The sequence below is a fragment of the Mesitornis unicolor genome, unplaced genomic scaffold (genome assembly GCF_000695765.1).
Source record: "Mesitornis unicolor isolate BGI_N332 unplaced genomic scaffold, ASM69576v1 scaffold26740, whole genome shotgun sequence".
NCBI lineage: Eukaryota > Metazoa > Chordata > Aves > Mesitornithiformes > Mesitornithidae > Mesitornis > Mesitornis unicolor.
The window spans coordinates 2163-25399 of record NW_010159363.1 but is presented as its reverse complement, the minus strand read 5'-3'; the positions used below and the strand labels follow the sequence as shown (position 1 = coordinate 25399).

The 23237-nt window shown below is 35.5% G+C and overlaps 1 protein-coding gene across 1 annotated transcript; it reads right to left on the bottom strand.

The window, feature by feature from the left end:
• Window positions 1-1774: 1774 nt before the first annotated feature.
• GKAP1 (G kinase anchoring protein 1) lies at window positions 1775-22246 on the bottom strand. The gene is given in 11 exon segments (XM_010186452.1): window positions 1775-1822; window positions 3733-3806; window positions 4676-4750; window positions 6279-6342; window positions 8323-8424; window positions 9062-9214; window positions 9899-9921; window positions 11119-11233; window positions 12806-12883; window positions 19742-19885; window positions 22034-22246. Coding segments are annotated over 11 exon segments (1089 nt in total).
• Between the last annotated feature and the right edge of the window lie 991 nt (window positions 22247-23237).

The window sequence follows — 23237 nt, the reverse complement described above, 5'->3', positions numbered from 1 at the left end:
AGTCACAAGCGGTGTTCCTCAGGGCTCAGTTCTGAAGCCAGTTCTGTTTAACATCTTTATCAATGATCTGGATGAGGGGCTTGAGTGTTCCCTCAGGAAGTTTGCAGATGACACTAAGTTGGGAGGGAGTGTTGATCTGTCTGAGGGTAGGAAGGCTCTAGGTGATCCTGCTCTGGCAGAGGGGTTGGACATGATGATCTTTCAAGGTCCCTTCCAACTCCTAACGTACTGTGATTCCGTGATTAGAAAGAATTCTTGGTAAATATTTGTTGTGGAGAACAGATAATGAAAAAACATACCACCTCCCTAGTTAAAGGGGTTTTAGTTTGAATCAGGCTGGTAAGAAATCAGATTACCTTGTTCCATCCAATACTTTTTTTTTCTGTTAGGATAAGATGCTGCAGTTACGTGTGGTCACAGGGTTCACAGTTCTGAAAAACTCGTATTAGTCCTATTAGCTATAATGTGTAACTTCTTAGAAAGCCTTACTTTATTGTTAACATCTTCATGGCATTTGTTTTCAGAAGTCACTGCACACTGTAAGAGCTTTACAGGTTCACAGTACCTTTACTGATAGAGACTTGTCCTGCTTTCCTCTCCTGCCTCCCAGGAAAGTGCTGTCTTCGGACATACTTTGCTCTGGGAATTGCTTAATGCTACAGTGCATTCAAAAAAGGACATAAGTCTTCTATCCTTAGATTAGATATTTTTCTTTGTCTCCTCCTTTTCTGGTTCTTTCCTTCCAACTTCTGTGCTCTCTGTTGATTTCCCTGGTAACTGACAGATATTTTCTAATCTATTTCTGTCTAGCTCCTACCTGTACTTCTGTAATGTTCCACTTCAACAACTGTCCTAAAATAATCTTAGAATACCTCCTCTTCCCCAGGCTGAACAGCCCCAACTCTCTCAGCCTGGCCTTGTAGGGAAGGTGCTCCAGCCCTGTGATCATCTTCATGGCCTCCTCTGGACCCATTCTAACATGCCCATGTTCTCGTGCTGGGGTTCCCAGAACTGGACACAGCACTCCAGTGCTCTCACCAGAGCAGAGAAGAGGGGCAGAATCACCTCCCTCGACCTGCTGGCCACACTTCTCTTAATGCAGCCCAGGATGTGGTTGGCCTTCTGGGCTGCAGATGCACGTTGCCAGCTCATGTTGAGTTTTTCATCGATCAACACCCCCAAGTCCTTCTCCTTGGGACTGCTCTCCAGCCATTGGCCATCCAGCCTGTATTTTGCCTGGGATTGCCCCTACTCCGGTGCAGGACCTTGCACCTGGCCTTGCTGCACCTTATGATGTCCTATACAATGAGAGTAAATAATGACTATTGACTTTTTTTTTTTTAAACCCATCTGGATTCAGCAACAGCAAGATGCTTTTGTATGAGTGGTCTCATTTTAAGTTTTGAGTTGATGAAAATTTGACCATTTATATACTAATGCATTTTGATCTTGACAGTCATTACATGAAGTCTTCTTAATTGAGAAATTCCATGAAAACAAGAATGCAAACACAGAAATGCAAGAGTAAACTTTATTGAACGATGAAAAACTAATGACATTACAGTTAGTTTCAGCTCTGCTGGAATACTAGATTTTGTAATTTTGCTGTAGCAGAAAGTGCAACAAATCAGTTATTCAAACTGTTAAACAAACTAGTAATTAATAATTTCTCTTCAAAAACTGCATAGTTGTGCAGTTGTGCAACAAATATATAAATTTCTGCAAAACCCTGAAGAAAGATCTGATTTTTTTTCTTTGAATCTGGTGACAGAGATCACCTGCACTAGTCAGATTCTAAGTGCCTCTTCCCTTTTTTCCCACTCTGTAAGAAAGAATTAAAATATATGTTTAGTTAACATACTAGACATGACTCTTTATATCTGCAGTTATTTTGTATATTATAGTATGAATTAGCAAGAAAAAAGGACTTCAGCTGCTTACTTTTGTTAAATTATACAGCTATTAAGGGATATAAATTTGAACACGAAATATTGTTGTATAATTAAAACAGTCAAAGCACTTAGTGCTCATAACTGAGATGTTAACATCTAGGGATAAAAACATACTTGTTTATTGTGGTTTTTTTGTTGGTTTTTGTTTGTTTCTTTGTTTTTAATCCACAGATCTTTGTTCCTCTTTTTGAAAGACTTCCTTATGTTTCAAAGCAGTATTCCATAAAAAAGCAGGCATGTTATCAAAGACAATGCCTCCAAAATTAGTAATAGAAGAAGGATTGTCCTGGTCAGCCTGCATGATTACAGGAGAGAACAATAACAGCAGAAACAACAATCCCTGCAAGGTAGATAAGACTGTTTTCTTAGAACAAAACACACCAAAAAGATACTCTGTTAAAAAAATGGAAAATCCCAACCAGCCAAACAAAAAACCTCAGGGTGATGAATTAAGCAAGAAATGCAGCAAGATGTGCAAAGGTGAAAGCACATTAGACTGGGAGGGAGCAGGAGAAAAAAGAACATAGAATAGATGATTTTGCAGTTATCCTAAGTGTGTAACAAAGACTATCTTTTGTAATCTTTTTACTGTTTTTCTTTTAATCCTGTTTATTACAATTAACCACAAGATAAATTTATCTTATTAAAAAAATTCCAATTTACAGAGAAAAATACTTAACATTAGCAAAGGCATGGATGGGAGAGGAAAACAAACAGACTGAAGTTGTAAGTCAGAACAGTCATGTGAATGACTGAATTTGACAAGAGATTTAGTGGTACCAATTAGCACTCAATACTCGCCTGTAAGGGACTGAACAAGCCTATACATTTGTCAACCACTGCAAGACAATTTTAAGAAGAATCTTGCTCAATTGCAGTAAAGTGACAAGGAGAAAAAAAGACAACAGAAAAAGATAAGAGATTACACACAGAACCCCATGTAGTGCTAGCTGAAGAATCTGATGTAATCAGAAAAGATTTGTTCCTTCAGAAAGAGTAATTATGGCTTAATAAGCCAGTTTTCACAGACTTGTAGTACTCCAAATACAAACAATATGTTGCATATTAAAAGAGGATAGCTTGCCAAAGACTACACAGCTACCCTAGAAGTTTCCATTATATACAAGCTCTCCTTGTAACCTATGCAAAAGGTCACAGTCAAAACAAAAAAACTACCAAAACCAAACAAAACCCAAAATACATCAAGTCATGCACAAGTACAAATTGTTATCTTCAAATACCATCACTCTTCAAAAAAAGACAGAATGTTAAGCAGCATAATACTGCACTATTTATGCAAAAGTTAACTGAAATTCACTGGCATGAGTTGCATTTGCAGCCAACTTGAACAAAGCAGCATATGCAGTCAGCAAGACACTGATCTTATCACACATATTTCGACACAGCCTGTGAATCTTCTACAAAGATTTGGCTAGAAACAGAACGAAGATACAGAACCACAGAAAGAATGTGGCAAAAAAAGCCATGAAGTCTGCAGTTAGTTCAGGTACACAGTGAAACCAACTTGGTGCTTGAAGTATGTTTGTTGACCAATATACTTCAAGAAGTTTTTAAGTACAGAACAGGTGGTAGACTTCAACTTGCCAAAACTGTGCTTTAGTTTTGCTACTGGTTTGGGGTTTTTTTCCTACAATATGAACTGCTATTTATTTCTTAACTAGAAAAAATAAAACTAATAGGTCAGTTCAGAGCATGTTACATCATGAAAGTCTCAGCTACATCAAGAACAGGTAAACTTACAAACACTGAAAATAACTACCTGGTATTTTTTTAATTCTACCTGCAGTAGTTTCACTTTGGAACTTTCTTGCTATTATAATGAAGTAAAATTACCTAAAACCATACAGAATATAAATTTACAAAATATCCTTAACATCTGTGAGTTTATCAAGTCAATGTTGTTCTCCATTGGTATTGTGTTGGACAAACAGGTAATACATGCTGAGTTCAAGAGTCAGTACCACTGTCATTGTGCGCAAACCGAAAGTACAGGTGAAATATTCTTTAATGACTTTTATTTCCCAAGCAACAATTACTGGCTTACCTGTATAATGATCCAGAAAAGCTATAAAGTTACAAACCCTCCTGACTTTTGGACTCTGCATTACTTTATTGCATAAAACACTTTACTGATGGGAGTACTATGCATCAAAGATAAGCTTATTACATCACCCTCAAAAAATAGGTGACTGTTTTATGTAAGACATTTGGACAAGTCAAGAGCTTAGAACTAATAGTTGCTGCAGACCAAAAACTAAGCATAGAGGTCTTGCATGCTCTGCACTACAGTGACTTGACAACTGACATGTCTTAAGTAATTTGTAGCTCACTTGTGTTCATAAACTTGAGACTAGAAATTTTAAAGGGAAAAAAAACCCCACGAAACATCTTCAGAAGCATCTTTCTGAGCTTCCTAGCTTCTTCCTAGCTTAGGTTACCAGAGGATGATACACCTGAGTTGCTGTTCAGAGCAAAATAATTTCAAAGTCTGCTGTCTTTCCAGAAAGAGTTCTAAGTGAGTCACACTGGAGGCTTACATAATACATGTCCTTTGACATAGTGCAGGGCTAAAGATGAAATGTAACATTTTTTGTTTCGAACAAGTTTTTGTTTCAGCTTCCTCCCTCCCTTGTTGTTATCATTGCCTTAAATAAATAAAATATTTGAAACAGCCATAAAATTTTACATTTAGAAATCCTTGCTTACCTGTACAGTCAATTCATTTTTGGTAACTTGAGATTCATCAACCTGTAGGAGTATTTCTGCTTTGTCTTTCACTATATAGAGAGAAAGATAAAAGTATGAGGATCTTTCTAGATTTACAGCTGTTCATATGCAAGAGCACTGTGACATTGTTTTATTTCACTATACTGTCTTCACTAAAAGAACAGCAGATGTTGTAAATCAAAACCAACCATTAGCTACCAGTGTCATTAGTAGCGGCTTGAAAAGTTCTGGACATGGAACCCCAACCTTGCACTACTTCAGCCACACTTAACCCTGTAGGCAGCATGGATTTTTGAGATATCCATTGTGAACAAAGTCCATCAGAAAACTGAGTATTGGCAATGGATCAAGATTCTGGGATCATAATTTTCCTATATGAGCTCAGTTGTAGCTACGGAAACTTCTATTTACTCAAATCCAGAGACATTTAAAGTATTTAGCTAGTGTCTACGAAATATCTGTGGATAACTTAAGATTCTCTGTATGAAGAAATGAAGGTTTTTCAAGGCTCAATTCTTCCATGACCTTTTTTTCTCCTCAAAATACAGAACACTCAGGCTGTAGATAAACACAAAATTGCTCATTTTGTAGTATGTTACTATTCCACAAACAGAGAAAAAACCTTCAGAACTTCACCTCTTTCTTCTCAAGATGAAAATATTTCATCTTGGCTCGGATACTGACCCTAAAGTAATAAAGTACCAAGTTAAAATTTGCAATGATCAATCACATTATAAACATCTGAACTAGCTTAGAAATAGTTTTCAAAAAGATACTTAAAAAAAGGAGCTCTTTTAGCTGAAAATTTAAGCTGGATAAGAAACTTTAACACATTCAAGAGCTAAATTAAGAAATTCAAATGCAAAGACAATTTTATAACAAAATTAGTGTGGTTAGTATCATAGACTCAACTTCATCAAGCAAGATTAGGAATATTAAAGGATAAGTATGCGTAACAAGTATAAAGACGCTAGGATATTTACACACACGAATGTGTGTATATATATATTTATTTATTCATATATTCTTTTTCTCCAAACTTTGACAATAATCTCTGAATCATAAAAATTCTGAATAGTGCTATAACAGAAGAAAATTATCACACAGTTGCACATATAATCCTGTGGTCTATCTATCCCTATTCATTGTGTGGCAAACGAGTTGCTTAGGAGTAGAATGATGTTTCCAACAGATCAAAGCACAGCTTGCAAAGATGCAAGAACTGAACAGTTTTCTCAAGTGTGTCTAAACAGATCTTATGATGAGATCAGTCCAGAACAGATAGCTGTCATTAGCAAAAGAAAGTCTAACATGAGGCATCACTGTACCCAAAATGTAACTGAACAGTTTATATTTCAAATAATGATCTCAACATGCAACTGATTATTTCATTATATAAGAGAAATGCAGTACTTGTAGTCCAACAAATACTATAATTCACTAGAGTCACTGCAAATTAGTAGTTTCTTAGCTCTTTATAGCTGTCACTGATTCAAGTTGTTTTTTAAAACATGCTTTGAAAGTTCCTTCCATGTTTTAAAAAGAATACTTAAGTTCCCTGATATAAATCTTACTTACTTTTACCTTCTTGCATCATCTTCAGAAGCTGTGCATTTCTTGCTTTTACTTCTTTATACTTTGCCTGTATTAAAGATGTTGAATTACTACATGGACAACCTACTAAAAAAAAGTATTCCATAAATTAAGCATGAGTCAGAGTTTAAAATTATGATTCTGCAGAGAACCTAATCATAGAATCATTTAGGCTGGAAAAGACCTTTACGATCATCTATGTCTTAATTAAACCACAACCAAAGAAAGAACACATAACAGGAGAAGTGGATTAATAACTGAGAGTCAAGAAAAAAAGGGAAGAATAAGGCTTAGAATAAGTGAAAATAAGAAGCTTGTGTCAGTGCACTGATAGTGCAGGAACCACCATTCATGTCTGTCTGTAGCATCAAGGGCTTTGTGGTTTATCTCCTGAAAAAAGAAAACAATTATAATGCACTTTCTAGATACTGAGTTAATATACATACTTGCCATATTACTTGGCAAGTAGGACAAAACTCCATTGCGCTACAGATTATTTTATTCAGCAGTTATTGTTATTATGCTACACTTTCCTTTTCAAATTTTTACAGTTTGCTACTCAAGAACCTATTTTTGCTGGTTTTTCCAATGTATTTGGTATGATACTTTCTCTGTAAGTCAGTGTCTTCCTTAATTTGCCACCAATGTCAGTTCTAGCCATTCATCTTAGCTATAAACTTAATTTTCGTGTCACAAGTTTCTTCATACAGCTTGCTCTTGTAGGCTCTTGGAAAAAACCTTTAATTTCAGACATACTTTTTTTGTAATAAGGAAGCTACTGTCTTTGAGTATCACACCAGTGTTTGCAGATAATTAACCTACATTTAAAGCCACACCTTTCATGGCCACCTAAAACTGTATTAAGGTCTCTTAAACAGCTGTATCATCATCCATCACCTCACCAGTATCCTTATGCATCGTGTTTATAATCTGTCAAATGTGATCAAGTGCTGATAGTGGTAAATACGGTTTTATACTTTAAAGTTCCACCTGGGTATTCCAACATTAGTACACAATGAAAACAGTGGTTAACAAAGTTCCTGTCTTTATTACTACAAGTAAAATTACTTCTTGAAAGCATCTGAAAATCCCAATCTGTCAGTCTACTCAGTCCACCTTAAGCAATGAATAAAAATGGTAATAATTTAAAATAATTCTATGCTGCTTTATTATATTTTGCTACAATGTTGTAAATCAAGACCCAGAATTAGCTACCAGGAATTTGTCACCATTTCCTCATGGAAACTTTGCCTTTTTTGCTCTAGATAATATCCAGACAATGCTAACACAGACCAAAAACAGGGACACAGACATTTTCCCTAGTACTCTGATATGCAGCAATACCATGTGATTATTAATGAACAAATCTTTTTTTTTCCTGGTGTGTTTTAACATATGGTGAATCCCATTTCGAAATTCACTGGTATGTAACAGGAAAATATCTAACAAAATCCAGGACTCCATCCATGTTACACTGCAGCTTTACAGGAACTTCTCTTAGACCAGACAAAATATTAAATGATTTCTTTAATCAAGAAATCAACAAAACTGAATCTGAATTAACACAAAATCCCAACCATATGTCGTTCTTAAAGGCAAGAAAAGCTGAGTAGAACTAAAAAAATAAATAGGTTGGACAAGACCCAAGAATTCCAACTTCCTGCTCAGAACAGACCTAACTTCCACGCCAGATCAGATTGCTCCAGATCTTGTCTAGTCTCAGATTGCATCTTTATTTTTTTACCATGAAAACAGCAATACAAGAAAACAAGGAGTGACTGATAATACCAGATATGAAGTTTATTTCTGGATGCTTTGTCTTGATTTATTGAATTATTTTTAGATGCTTAACTTAACAAGACAGACTGCTTGATATGGTACTGAAGGAGTAACTTGCTCTGTAAATACATAGTCTGTGGCCAGTATAAAGCATGTCTATAGGTTGGTCGCATTTTAATAAATACTTTGTTTCAAATGTATAATAATGTTGAATTTTGTCTACTATTTGAAGGTAGTATAAGCTACATACCTCCCACTGAGTTATTCTGGTTTTCAGTTGCTCAATTTCTGCAACTTTCTTTTCAAGCTCAAGCTCTAGTTGTTCTGTTTTTCCATCTTTCAAAGCACTCTCCTGTAAGCAAAAAACCATCACTTCTTAGTAATTTAGTCATGTGAATTTGATTAATGAAAAAGGTAACTGATTTGTCAGGTAATTTTTGATCAAAACTAAAGAGGTATATGTGCATAGATACCAAAAGGATAAGAAACACAGTAATAAATGTTAGCATTTTCTGTAAAGCAAAAGTTTTGGACACAAGTGTTTTGTGTTAAAAAAATCATTTTAATACCTCTTCAGATAAAAATATTACAGTGTTGTCGGTTTTTAATTCATTAAGATTATCATGCTGTTTCTGCTTTCTTTTATTCAGGTGCTCCCTTATCACTGTATAAGCTTCACTATTGCAATTATTAATTACATAATGACATATTAATGTCATTAGATATTAGGAAGAAATTCTTTACTGTGAGAGTGGTGAGACACTGGCACAGGTTGCCCAGGGAAGCTGTGGATGCCCCCTCCCTGGAAGTGTTCAAGGCCAGGTTGGACAGGGCTTTGGGCAACCTGGTCTGGTGGGAGGTGTCCCTGCCCATGGCAGGGGGGTTGCAACTGGATGATCTTTAAGGTCTCTTCTGACCCAAACCATTTTGTAATTCTATGATTCATTAAGCAAACTTCTTCACATCAGAATGACTGTTGTTTTACATACCTGGTTCTGTTCTTGAGATGTACATTTGTCTGTTTCACTGTAATCAGCAAGCTGGACTCTCCTTTTCTCTCTTTCAAGTATTCTGTGAACACCATCTTCCAGCCTGTTGAAAAATCCTCCATCATGCAACGAAGACTGGGAAGAGTTCAGTTCCTGTCAAAAACAAGTACTCTAACATATCTTCCATATATATAAGTTTAATATTGAACTAGAAATGAACTTGTTTTTAAAAAAGCTTAAGTCATGGAAAAGCATTGCATCTAGATAATGTTTATGTTGTACAGCCTGAGAATACTGTTACTTCCACCTAGAGAATATGATACCAAGAAGAGTCTAGAAATTGATTAACAGTTAACATTTAGCTGATGATGAGATTACATAAAAGCATGAAGTTGGAATTTAATAAATTTGCACTATGATTGCATTAATTTGTGTTATACTTCACTGTTAACTATTCCCTCTAAAGGTTTTATTTATGGACTGCACCACAACATAGCAGCATCATAGTACTTTCTCACCTAAACTGTTTCTCTTTTATACTACAATTTGTATTTTTTAACATGCTTTTAAATCTGCAAGTTGCATCAAAAGCTATCTGAAAACTAAAGAAGAGGAAGTTCTAAGAAAGCCAATACAAAGTTCTCAAGAAAGAACTGCAGAAATACATCTGTATTAAATCTGCATCTATAAAAATTTTCCAAAAGGAAATCAGTCAGTTTCAGAATGTATCATTGACTGTCACTACAGAAAATGCCAGAATAGTTACTTTCTCAACATGTGGTATTCTCATACTGTTAACCATTTTTTTTCTATTAAACTAGTTTGAATAAGACTTACCTCATGCTTTTTAGCAAGGTTATCTGAAAAGAATAAAGAAAAAAAAAATGACATAAATAAGTCACTGTCCCAGTTTGGGCTAAATAGAGCTAATTCTCTATTTAGAATAGATTTTACTTTTCAATTAAGTCTCTTCTGAGTAACTGTGCTTTCTGAAACTGCATGTTTTTTCAGGCAGCGTTCACTTCTACAAGTTACAGTGCTTGATGTTTACAGTGTTAATCTTGTACTGCTGGCTATTGAAATAAGACATTTTGAAAAGTGGGGGGAAAAAACATCTATTGGAGTTCTTCAACATTCTCTCTCCTCTCAAAGTCACAATAAAAAAAAGTCATCACTAAAACACTAGAAACCAAAACTATAAACTATGTATTACATCAGTCCCTGTATTTGCATTTTCTCCAAGATCTTTCAGAGTCTTTAATCAAAAGCAGCATCCTATATTCATTTGCCTCGGTTCAAGAGGAAAGCAATGCCTTTGGTACAAACATTTAAGGAATTTCTTGATTTGTTTCTTTTTAGGTCTATTTAGGCTTCTATAGCATCTATCTCACTGTATACCTAGATGCCTTCCAGACTGCTGTGCTTTCAGTTTTCTTCCTTTATTCAGATTATCTGGTAATAATGTGTTTAATAAATATTGTAAATTTAGATTAAAACATCCTTAAAAGAAAAACCTTAGAAAACAAATTACTTTCTTCCTTTTCTAGCATCTGCCTTGATTTCTTCACTAAAATTCAAAATCTCTGCTCTACAGACACAGATGAAGGAATTTTAAACATATAAATAATGTATATAATGAGAATATTTAAGTTATTTCAGTATTTACTCATCTTAATAAAAGACAGTATCATGAAGAAAGGCAAACAATGACTTGCTATTACCAGGAAACAGAAACTCAGTGCAAACTCGCAAAACAAAACAACACAACCCAGTTAGACTTTAAAAAGAAGTCACATTAAGAGTCTTTGAGTCTCTTTAACAGTCTTTTAAGACTCTTAATGTGATTTCTTTTTAAAGGGATACTACATAAAATTATGTTGTCCTTAAGCTCTTCTTTTTTTTTCTGCAGTAGGATATACTAACTGCAACTCATTTAGTGTTTGTTTAAACACAGTATTATTGAACAGAGACAGAGGGGCATTTTGCTGTTAGCACACACACGATGAAAATTCCAAGTAAAACAGCTCATGTGGTATTGTAAGGCATACCTGTATTACTGTCTGACTGAAAGTCTTTCAGAGGCACAGTGAGAGGCTTGTCTTTTCCTTGCTGATTCTTTTTCTTATTCACAGACTTTGACTGGGGTGAAGTACTTTCAACATTTTCACATTCCTAGAAGAATAAAGTCCCAGTGGTATAATTTTCTTCAATAACCAAATATTTTGTCCTGAGGTTTTATAAAGGAAAAGTGATAAAGTACTAAAGGCAATTTTAGCCTGAACAGTAATTTGCAGGCTTCAGATTGGTTTAAAGAGAGCAAGACACATCAGCAATTAAGCATCAATTCTGCTCTCTGGAATAGAGCATTGCTCCTCACTAAAGAGCAAATGAACTATCAGCCTAATACTTCCTCAATCACCTAGATTAAATTTTATCCACAAACTCCTAAACTGAGAATATATGGTAGTTAAATGCAGGGAGGCAGACTGTTACACAATGCAGGTTAGTACTTTCTTTAAAAAACAGAGGTCTACTGTGCCTTCTTTTTATTCTCAAAATATGCTTATTCATTCAGTAGAAGTCAGAGAGCTATTAGTGTGCAGCAGTGCTCTACCAATTGGCCTTACTCCTACTGAAGTCAGACAGCCTGGTGCATGAGAGCCATTTGAACTGGAGTCCCATCTCACCACACTTCTACATTAACATTCTTAGCAAATTATCAATGTCTCCATTGTTAAAAATAATCTTAAATACCAATTAATTATTTTAATTAAGATAAATAATCCTAAATGTTAAATATAATCTCAAGCAATAAAAATATATAGAAAGCAGATGAAAATGGAGTGCTTTTCTTTCTATAGAAACAAGATTTGTTCAGCCTACTCATGTACTGTACTCTTAATGCAGTATATATGCAGTATATACAGTGTATATTTTAAATTGTTCACAGGTAATTCTCAAAAAGTCTACAAACAATTCTGTGCTACTATGCCTGAAGATGAGCTTCACTTTAAAAAAGAACTTTTAATGTTTAAGTTAAAAATTTATCCTTGGTTTTTCAGAACTATGGTACTCTCCTCCCCAAAGCACTGAAGTATTATATAGAGAGATTTGCACAAAAGTGTATGTGCAATTTTTACTTCTTTATGATGCACAATAATATTTAAATTTACATATTTTCATAACATTTTATTGGCTTCTGATTTATTGCAAATAAGAAGCAGCTTCCTGTTAGAAAGAACAATTTCATCTAAGCCTACTTTTTCAGGACAACTCTTCAGTGTTCCGTAAGAACCACTCATCAAACAGCATCCTGGCCAGCTATAAAAATGTATACAGCTTATTAGAACTAAAATATTTACACTCAAAACTGAGAAAATATGTTAGCAGAAGTGCAAGTGATACAACTGCAACTAACACTTTAAGGCCTAAGAAGTCAGTGCTTTGATTATCTTACACTTCAAGTGTGCTGGATTCTTGCTAAGGAAGGACAGGATCTCTTCTTGTACTAGTACAATATTTCAGCACATTTATGTGCCACAAAATTAAAAAAGAAAAGTTAATTTTCCACCTTTACAGGCCAATTAAAACAAACTAACAACCAACCAACCACCCAATACTATTACATATGATTTCTTTCAAAGCCAATATCTCACAGAACTTTTAGAGGGATTTTTGCTTTATTTTTAAAATTCGAGCATCAAACTCGTACAGCTTTTACATCAGGATGAATCCTGCTGATACCTTTTTGTGCTCTTCATATTCCAGTTTGCTTAGCAGCAATGCTTTCTCAAGATCAGCTTCAAACAAGTCAGACGTCAGCTGAAGAAACAAAATTAACATACTAATGTGACTGCATTGTTAAAAAAAAAAGCAGACAAAACTGCTAAGACCACATTAAAATTTCAGTTTCGATACACGTATCACTACAATTGCCAAAAAGCTAAGTTGCACTGATGTGACATAAAGTATTATTTATAGTCAATAAATGTTTCTGTACCATAAATATAAAATAACTTGCTTCAGGAAACTTAGTGATGGATGTAAGCATACAGTAAGCTGTGCACATCTTTATGTAATACAGTTACTTTCTAGATCATTTGTTTAATGACATTTCTTTAAAATAATTTTTTAGTTGGAAACATGACAACTAGAGGATGTTAAAGGATGACAATGGTCATTATAGACCATCAGAAAGTCTAAGCGCTCATTGATTGCATAGAAAATATTAGGTTAAGTGTACTTTATTTTTTTTCTTAAAAGGACAGCAGAGCTAAGAAAATCTGAATTATTTCAAGATGTTTTCCCTTTCATTTCTGAGAAAAAAAAGTGCATAAGTCTTCTTGGGAGATGCAAGCAAAATCTGAAACTTTCAAAGGGTAAGCTATTGAGAAAAAGAACTAGCAACACCACAACAGGAATGAAGGGTGGGATATCTCTTTTTTTCTTGTGTTACCAGAAAATAGGAAAGTGCAGGAAAGTCCAGCTCCTGCTGCATAGAAAGCTGAAGGACTGAATTGAGAAGACCAGTATCAAGAACACTCTCATGGAGCCAAAATAAGAAATCTACTGAGAGGCTACAGATGCTATAGTCAAGATAGATAGTGGATAATCTAAATGTATGAACAGCTAATAACGTATGTTACTGTTTAGAGCAAAGTTAACCAAGATTAAGTTGTTCAGAATGCAAAACTCTGTTTCTTTGAGGTCTGCTCTCTTAAGGCATCACTGCAATCCCCTGTGTGACATGCTGCCAAGTGAAAGCCTTTTTCTTCATCATAGCTCTCTCCTTTTCGTGCGCTTAACTGAAATATTAATTAGTAGAAATAATTACATTAAACATTATTTTCTTGTTCTTTGAATTTCAAATTGAGGTCCTTTGCATTCATTCCAGAATAAAACTACAATAGCTGTTGAAGTGAATAAATTACTTAAGTGGTCTTAACGTACTTCGCTCAAACTTGACTGCGTGATGCACACTACTGTTTTTGTCTACAGGAACCATGTTCTGGAAAAAAACCTTACAAGTTCTCATATGCTTCACGTATGCCTAAAAGCCATTCATTATATGTTATAAAAGCACATGCATTCTTCCTAGTTCTTTGTTCACAGTAAAACAGCCTTTATTGAGAGGCTATTTGAAACACGGTATAATAGTCCTCTAAGCATAAACTGCTACAGGATTTCATATAGACTTTGGGGTGCTGTCATTACTAGCTTTGCATCTGGTTTTGTGGTCTAAGCTCAGCATCAACTGATTGCACTGGGACTCACTGGCAAGGCTTTTGTAGCAGAGGGGATGGGGAAGAGCCACAGACCCACCATGGCTGGAGGCACCTCAGAACCACCAAGAGCTGCTCACATGGGTAGCAAGCAGTGGAGCAAGATGACCTTCACCAGATCGCTACTAGTGAAGGGGCCCCCACAGATGCACTGCCTGCAGCCAGGGAACTGGAGAACAAAGGGGGTAGGGTTTTTTGTCTTAAGTGCTTATTTTCCTTCAGTATCAGAATCAGTAATTAGAGGTTCGATAACTGATACCAAATTAAATTGACTGAAATTCCCCAAAAAACAATGAATGTTTTTTGCCTGTAACTGTTCAATACAATCTGACAGTGATAGTGTCTGTCAAAAATTAGGCCTTGTAGTCTACCACACGGAAAAACTCAACATCAGCATGATAAAAAAATGACAGAATTGAGATTTTATAAAACCCAGACTGCCAAAAAGAGAACACACAAGTGTAAGGTAAACTCACAAGAAAGGTGAACTTAGAATTTTTACCTTTTTGTGTCTGGAAGTGCTAATTTAGCACTACCACCATGTTGTTACAACTACTAAACAACTGCACAAAAATTGCATTATGTGTTCTCTAGTACAAAAATAACCCTTATCATAATTTACCTACCTAGCAGTTGTACAATTTAGGGCAAGGCAGTGTTCAAAGCTGGCTGTACAAAGGCTGCTACTTCTAAGCAGCAGCAGAGTTAAGATTCAGAGCTGAATATTCTCAAAACCAGTCATAGTTACCCAAGCACCTTCAGTCCTGGCTTCTGTACATAGCCTGACTGTCTCAGGATAGCTAGCTATGGGCTCACTACCACTGAAACCTATCAAAAAACCTAGAAACTATGGGTTCCGTTGCATAGGTATTGGAAGTGCACATCCAATAGGCAAGCTCTGGAGTATACCTAATAGCCTGTAAGAAATTAAGATCCATGCACAAAGCTCTTACATTGATTCTCGTAAAAGCTTTGCTGAAGAAGGACCGTGCTATTTACACAGTACTTCCATATTAAGATAAACGTTGTCAATCCCTTAAAATGAAAGTCCCAGGCAGTATGGTAATTTGGAGGGTAAATATGAAAAGAGGAACTCTTCATGAACTGGGAGATACTCTTTGTAGAGCTGACCTCTGTGGAAGCAGGGAGACAGTTTCTCACCTAGTGCTGAGTATCACCTTCCATTGCAGTATACCATTTAAAATTCACCTCTTATTACCAATATTGTATTACTGGACAAGAGTAACTCCAGAACTGAGAGGCTAGGTTCTCATGCCGCCTTAATCTGAATAATTCAAACCCATGTTTCTCCTCTGAGATAAGCATGTGCCAGTTGCAGTTTGAAACAAGCTGCCAATCAGTTTCTCCAACTCAGAGAATGGATAGTTTCATTAAATCTTATGATAGAGTCAGCATGACTTTATGAAAAAAACAACACAGGAACAGCAGAACAGTTCAAAGGACTAATTGACATTTGATGCATTTGACTAAACAAGGTATTCTGTAAAACAAACTTTCCAAAAAAATTCCCACAGATGTGGAATAATACCATTTTGTTTGGAAATTCTGCATTCTCAAGTCTGACGAACCTACTTTGCAAGTGGTCCTCTGTCTTTCCTGTAAAACTCAGATTCTTCATAAGCTTCCAACACTTCTCATCTTCATCTCAAAATATCTTACCTCTTCTTTCTACTGCAGGGACCTCCTGTAAGTTTTAACTACCATCTCTTGCTAATTTTAAGAGTGGTGCTATCATGGGCTTCCGGACAGTTTAGCTGATTCTTCCTTTAATACATACCACATGAACTCGGCTTTTCTCTCTTTACCTCTTTTGTTGTATCTGCCTTTAATAGAACAGCTTGTTCTTAAAGAGCTATACACAGACCCTATCAAGTTTATATTCCTAAAGGGTGGTAATGATATAATAAGCTGGTACATGAGCAACAGCTGATAAGGACTTTTAAAAGCCTCCACATGAAGCTTCCTTCTCTGACAGAATTCAAGATTTAGAGCTGAAAGGAGCAGGGCCTCACTGCTAAACAGCCAAGATACTTGTCTTGAGTAAGGTAATCTCTGCGTAGATATGCAACATTTCCCAGTAAAAGTAAGGCAGCTTCAGTGCGATGGAATGGTGCACGTGAAAAATCACTCTGCAGTAATGCTTTTGGCAGAGTTATAGGAAGAGAAAGAAAAGAGCCTGGAGCTTGAACATCTCAAATTTTATTTCAAGTCATTTAACAATTAAAATACACAGAAGCTAGGCAAATGCCTGCCCCACCTCCTCTTGGGAGGATACAACTGAATGGGCCATGTTTTGAACAAGTGCGAAGGAAAACTACCTGCAGCCGTTGGTATTGTATCAGTTCTGAGTCTCTGTGCTCAGGTTGACTAGACAGATAATTGCTCAGCAGATTTGCCTTTTCAGACCTACTCCAAAGCCTATGCTTTTTTTCACTCATTGCTATACTCAAAGTATCAAGACACTAATACTTGTGCCTTGTGTCTACAAATCAAATTTAAGATCACATTTCTTTAAATCAGTTATACATGGATTCTTCAAATTATAGTCTTACAGAACATAACAAATACTAATTTAACAGAAGTAATACATAAACACTGTAACTTATTACTTTAAAAAAGTAACATTGAATGTGTAACCTGAAATGGAACTTCTATGACAATTTGGGCAAGATTCCAGTCAATGGAACATGTTATTACTGAGACTGTTAGTGGTAACATTAAACAGAAATAATAAAGCATAGTTGTGGATATTGAAGGCTCATGATTCTTTGTGTGACACTGGCCTTTACTTCTTAATTTTTATTTCAGGGTCACAAGTTCTTTACTGCCTTGTTAGTAAGCTACTGTGGAAATCAGTGGGGACTCTCAGGGTTTTGGTAATTCCCCTTAAGAGCCCAAAAATGTACATGCTATAATCAAACTAAATCCCTCATCATTTTAATTCATGTCCTCTTTTTCTCCCTCATATAAGAAAAAACAAGCTAATTCAATGCCTGCCAGTACTGTAATACATGGGTGGTATCTAGAAACAGTGAAATAACAGTTTTCAAAGGAATTTAATTGATTATGCATATTTTATTGAGAATATCCTAATGAGACATGCACTCCATATTATATACTTTGAGCTACAGCAAACATTTTGATTGTTGTTCTAATACAGGAATCACAAGTGGCAATTTGTTTTTTCACCCATCAGATTCCAATATTTACATTTTTAAGAGTTTCTAGGCAAATTTAAAAGTAAGTTTAAACCAGTTTGGGCAACTTTTTGGCACTTTAAGACCAAAATCCCAATGCTTTAAACCAGCAGTGAACTGAAAAAATTCCATGTAACCTCTATCGTTGACTCAAAGAGTCACATCAGTATCTTGAAACAAAGTTTAATTATTTCATGTTCACAAAACATCAACAATGCAATCCAACATTAAGGATTATGCCACTGTCAACCATTTCATTACATGTTTAGTGTATCAAAATAAAAGTTAACACAGGATTTGTTGGAAAAAATATTCACAGACCACATTGTACCTCCATTTTTTATGCTCAGTCCACTGTGACCAAAGAAAGCTGTTCAAAATGTAGTTGTGCTGCAAAACAGTCTAGTCTTCATCCCCAAGAACTGTGACAGCATTTGGCTATTCATTTTTCTCAAAAATGGGACAGAGCAGTCTTTAGAACTGTAACTATCGCATGTTACAATTATGGTAATTGATCTAAAGTTATTTTAAAAATAAAAGACTCCCACGGTAACTTCACAACCTATGAATTTATTACCGACATATAAGAATTGATTGTTTACAACTGTTTGACCATTTCACCACCCAGTAATTAGACTATAAAATTCTTTTTTTACCTGAAATAATTGCTTCATACCACACAGGATTAAAAAAACCTGCAAGTACTGAACTAAGCCAATGTGTACCATAAAAAGTAATTCTGAAGTTTATTAGCTCTGGAAATTTTCAAGATGATTATTAGGTCATTACTCCACTACTAGGAGAACTATCTGGAAGCATGCAAAGTTAAGAAGTTGGCTATATTGTGTTTAAGGAAACACCTAAACCAAAGCATTTATCTACATACAAAAAAAACCAAGGACAGTATCCAAATGTCAGTCTTTTCTCAGTATGCTTTCTGTATCGTGTCTTAATTAGAACAAGAAGCAGTTCAATACCATCTGTTTTGATGAATTAAGCTGAAAATTTCTCTCTAAAAGAAAAAAACGTCATAGCAGATGCCAGCACAGAAGTTCAACAGCTTCATGAAACACTATTTAAACTTCAGCTGGTGTCACTTATTAGCAATTCAGCTTGAAAAATTTTGTGCAAAGTTACTTGAAAGGGCATCTTCAAGCATAACAACTCAGCCCAAACTATCATTCACATTAATTAAGTGCATAGCACACAATTATTTAAAAGAAATCTACACAAAAAAATCTACAAAACATTTCTTTAAGTACTATCTCTGTCCAAATATGCTGTTTCGGCCTTCTAACAGTTGAAGTACTGCAAACCATTCAGAACATTCATATAATTTAAAACACCACACAAGAAAATCACGATATATTCTTCATTCAGTATTTTAAATGCTGAATTCAAGTCAAGAATCAAAAAGGCTAATTTTAACTGTAAGTATTCTTCCTAACTGATAAAACAAGGACAGAAAACTATTGTATTTGTTCAAGGTGAAAATCGTTTTACAGTCTTGGATTAAGTGGATTTCTCCGTGTAATTTCTGTTTGTGGTAGCTCTGGCAAGAAGAAACACAGTGTAAACATTAGACCAGCTTCCACACAGGTACAGTCAGTCTTTGCCTTACTGCTATTGTAGTCTTCACATGTTAATGAAGACTGCTAACAGTATTATTACCAACAAGATGTTCTAGCATTAAAAAACAGGTTCTTACACTGATAGGACTAACCTAGTATGCTAAAGGACACTTAGCACTCAGAGTTCAAGTCATTACCTAGAAAGAAACTAGTTATTTCATGCCTAACAGAACTTATCAAGCCTGGTTTACTATGCATCTGTACTGTATATCCATATATTGCACCACCAAAACATCCCCAGCTTTGCTTCCACCACATTTCACCATCCTTCCATGGCAGTACTTCTACTTGTTGTCCAAGTAATAGAAATTCCTCTTACCATACTCCAATAGCTACAGCCCAGCTATGAGGTGTGCAAACAGCAGCATGTGCTGGCTTTTAACTATATTTGACAGAAGATGTGGCCTGAATTTCCACTGAAACCTTTCCTTCTACATGGCAGTATTTTGTTGCTTCCTCTGTGGCCACCTCTCTTTATCCATGAGACTTAACTGCATGGAGTAACATATATCGGGAAAGCCAAAGATAGCTAAATACTGTAAGCTTTACCTGTTCATCTCTTTGTCTCCACTTCTGCCAGTTTTCTTCCTGAGAGCCCTTCTGCACTGCAGTGTGCAGTTTTTGTTTATGTTGAGATAGACAGCCTCCATATGAGGATTTCTGAGGAATCTTTTTAAAAGCAATGTTTCTGAGCTGAAAAAGTTATTTTTAACATTCATCAAAATGTTGACAAGTATACAGAAACAGTCTTAATGGACTAACAAAGGCATTTAGACACATGTGCAAATAGACATGCATGTGTTTTACCTTAGTCTGTAATTTGGGATACACTTTTGTTTAATCATTTATGGTACACACTGTAAAATAAAATTATGGAAAACTGTGTATCAGAAACATCACGGCCATATAACATACAGAGAAAAAGTAACTGTATTTTGCCAGCTGAAAACACTTTCAACAAATCTGAGGAGGTAACTGTGTATGACAGATTTCATGCTGGATCAGGTACTGTGGTATGCTCACACCTGACCCAAATTAAATATAATGCTAAAGAAAAGGTGGTATACACAGATTTGGTACTGGCAAACAGATGAATTAGAGATTCAAGTAGAGAAAGAACAATGTAGACAGCCCTTACAGTTTGTCAACAATCTAAAGTTGGTCACATTTTAAGAACCTGCAATAAGAATTATTTTTAATCACTGCACTATATAGATACAACAGTGTCATATTAAACATACCTTACATAATTATAAAATCTGGTAGGAAACAAGTAACCTGCAAATTTGGCAGCTCAAAGACAAACATTGTTCAAGCTTAGAACACTGACACTCTGGCCCCTTACTTGGAGGGAAAAATAAAGGCACCAATACAATCTATCAATTTAGAGACAGGGATTTCCTTAACATAAAGGCTCCTGGAAGGGAGAAAGAAGCTATTATCAGATGAAAGTAAAAGCAAAGATAATCAAAAGACAATAACAGTGTTCTCCTTAATGTGGATTTATGAATGTTATGACTCCTCCTTTAAACAGCAGCTCACCTTAGCTTAAAGTTATTTAAAATCAGGCAATCATGCAGGTACTTCAGAAATAGTTTTGTTCCTCTCTGAACAGTCCCTTGCCATACTGCCTTTTGCTTCGCTACTGTCTTTCTTGCTGCCTGCACCAGCTCCACAAACCCTGCTTCCTTCTTCAGATTACAGGGCTGGTAGGAACACTCATACAGACCATTCAGATTTATCATTTCAGTGGAGTATACCCACGTGCATAGAATACGGTGGAGTGAAGAAAATGAGTCAGCCCTTACTTGCCTCTCTACCGTCTCAGGAGTAAGTATCATCTCCACGCAAACGAATTTCTGTAGATATATGCAATGTATATGCATACACACAATTGTTTTGATGGCATCAAAAGTTTTAATGGTGTTAAGACAGGCATAAAGAAACATCAGGATATGCTTACTGAAGACTTAATCTTCAATATACAAAGAACAGCATCAAAGTACAAAAAAATCACTTTACATAGCATTACTGCTATTACTGAAATTTCAAAGATTTTAAGTTTAATAGATACTAAAAGAAAAAAAGATGGGTTTGGGGGTTTTGTTTGTTTTATATACTAAATTTGATAAGAGATACACACAGTTTCAGCCAGAAAGATCATCTCAGATCAGCTGTCAAACACAGCAACCTAGAATTCCAGTTCCTAGGATCTTGGAACAATTATTTCAGTCTCACTTCTTAATTTTTATTTTGACTGAGGTTTAAGAATCCCAGTGTCAGAAAATCGCCTCTATTCTTCACTCCACCATCCAAATCACAGGGGACAAACAAAATGTGGGGGAGGGAATGGGAAGAGAGTGCTGGATTTAATAGATTAAGGGGCTGGAGTGATCATTATTCAAAGCACCTTTGAATTTTAACATGATGGATGTCCAAGCAGGCAGCTAGAATCAACCACCTACAAACCTCTGAAAACAAGTTGTTTGCTATAAATCACTTTTTAAAGAGGTCATCCTCATTATCAGAAGTTAATTATTTAAGTGATGCTGTCAAAAAAAACCTTAATTCATTCAAATTTTCATCTTGTATAGTGCAGAGTATCCTTCCTTTATATAAAGAACTCTTAGTAAAGCAAAGGAAAAAAATGAAGTCTTTGTGACTAAGTAGCACTTGTTTCATTAAAAACAAAGAAACAAAAAAAAAAAAACCCCAACAACAAAACCCAAATAAAAACACAACAAAAACAAACAAACACCAAAAACTAATGACTGTCAGGAACAGTAAAAATTATTTACCATGTAACAACTTTATCCACTACTAAAAATATAACCCCTTTACCTCACTGGCCTCAATTTGCTGCTGTTCTTTCTTTTTTCTCCTTTTCTTTCTTTTTTTCTCGTTTGTAGATGATCTTCCACCTGAAGCCTGAGATTTACTGGCACCTTGGCCACTTCTTCCTTTTCGAGGTTCTGAATCAGTATCGCTTTCAACTTGTAGTAAAGCAAAACGAGATGCAGTGGTAGAAACTGAACTGATTACAGCAGATGCCATTGCCACATCTGAAACTCCACTGAAGCTGAATTCTTTTTCGTTATTATGTTTCCTAGGAAGGTAGCGCTGAAATAAGGATGAAAACAGTGTTTGACCAATCAATCAATAATTCTTATCTGTTAGCTGTAGGATTAGTATAAAAAAAATCCCCAAACCCCAAAACTCAGTATTATTTCTTGTGTTTTTATTAAGTTGTATTATCTTAAGTATTCAGAGAACTACAAATGGAAGGAACAATCTATAAAACAAGAGTTATTTTAGGCTAATACATTTGTTCCTGAGAGATTATGTTTGTTAGAAAAAAAAAGGAGAAGGCTCTGAAAGAAGTTTACCCTTCCTTATCTGGAGGAGAATAGAAGGAATAATAAAAAAAAGAAGATAGAGGAATAGCGTAGTGCTCCAAAACTGTTTAAGATGCCATCCGTAGAGCCTGACAAACATATGGTTTGAGAAAGCAAGCAAGTGGATACAACATGCACGCGGCCTCCAATTTTGGTTAAGCAGCACTGTTTCTCATTTTACTAGTATCATTTTGTTCCCAAGCCACTGGAGATTCAACAAGCAGTTTTCTCCACTGGAAGGCGAGCCCACCATTGTGGCTGGTATTGTTCTCAAACATTAGGCTTACCTGTTCTTACAGCACAACACAACACAAAGGATGTTATGTGGGGAGGCAGAATTGAGTAAAACATTTATTCCTTCCATATAGCCCCCTGCAGCTATGATCAAGGTGTATATCCCCCACACCACCATTTCAAAGTACAAATCATTAACTATTGTAAAAGTTTATTTTTTGGCATAAGAATATTTGGCTAATTGCAATTTTTCCATGCAAAGTTTAGTGAATTATAAGATTGAAAGTGATGTTATTTCATAAGTGATTATAAATTTCATAGAAACATCTAGCTATGTTGATGTACTACAGTAGAGAGGTGTAGAGAAATAATACATACTTTTTGAAAGCACTGTTTGAAATTAATCCCTTAGTTTG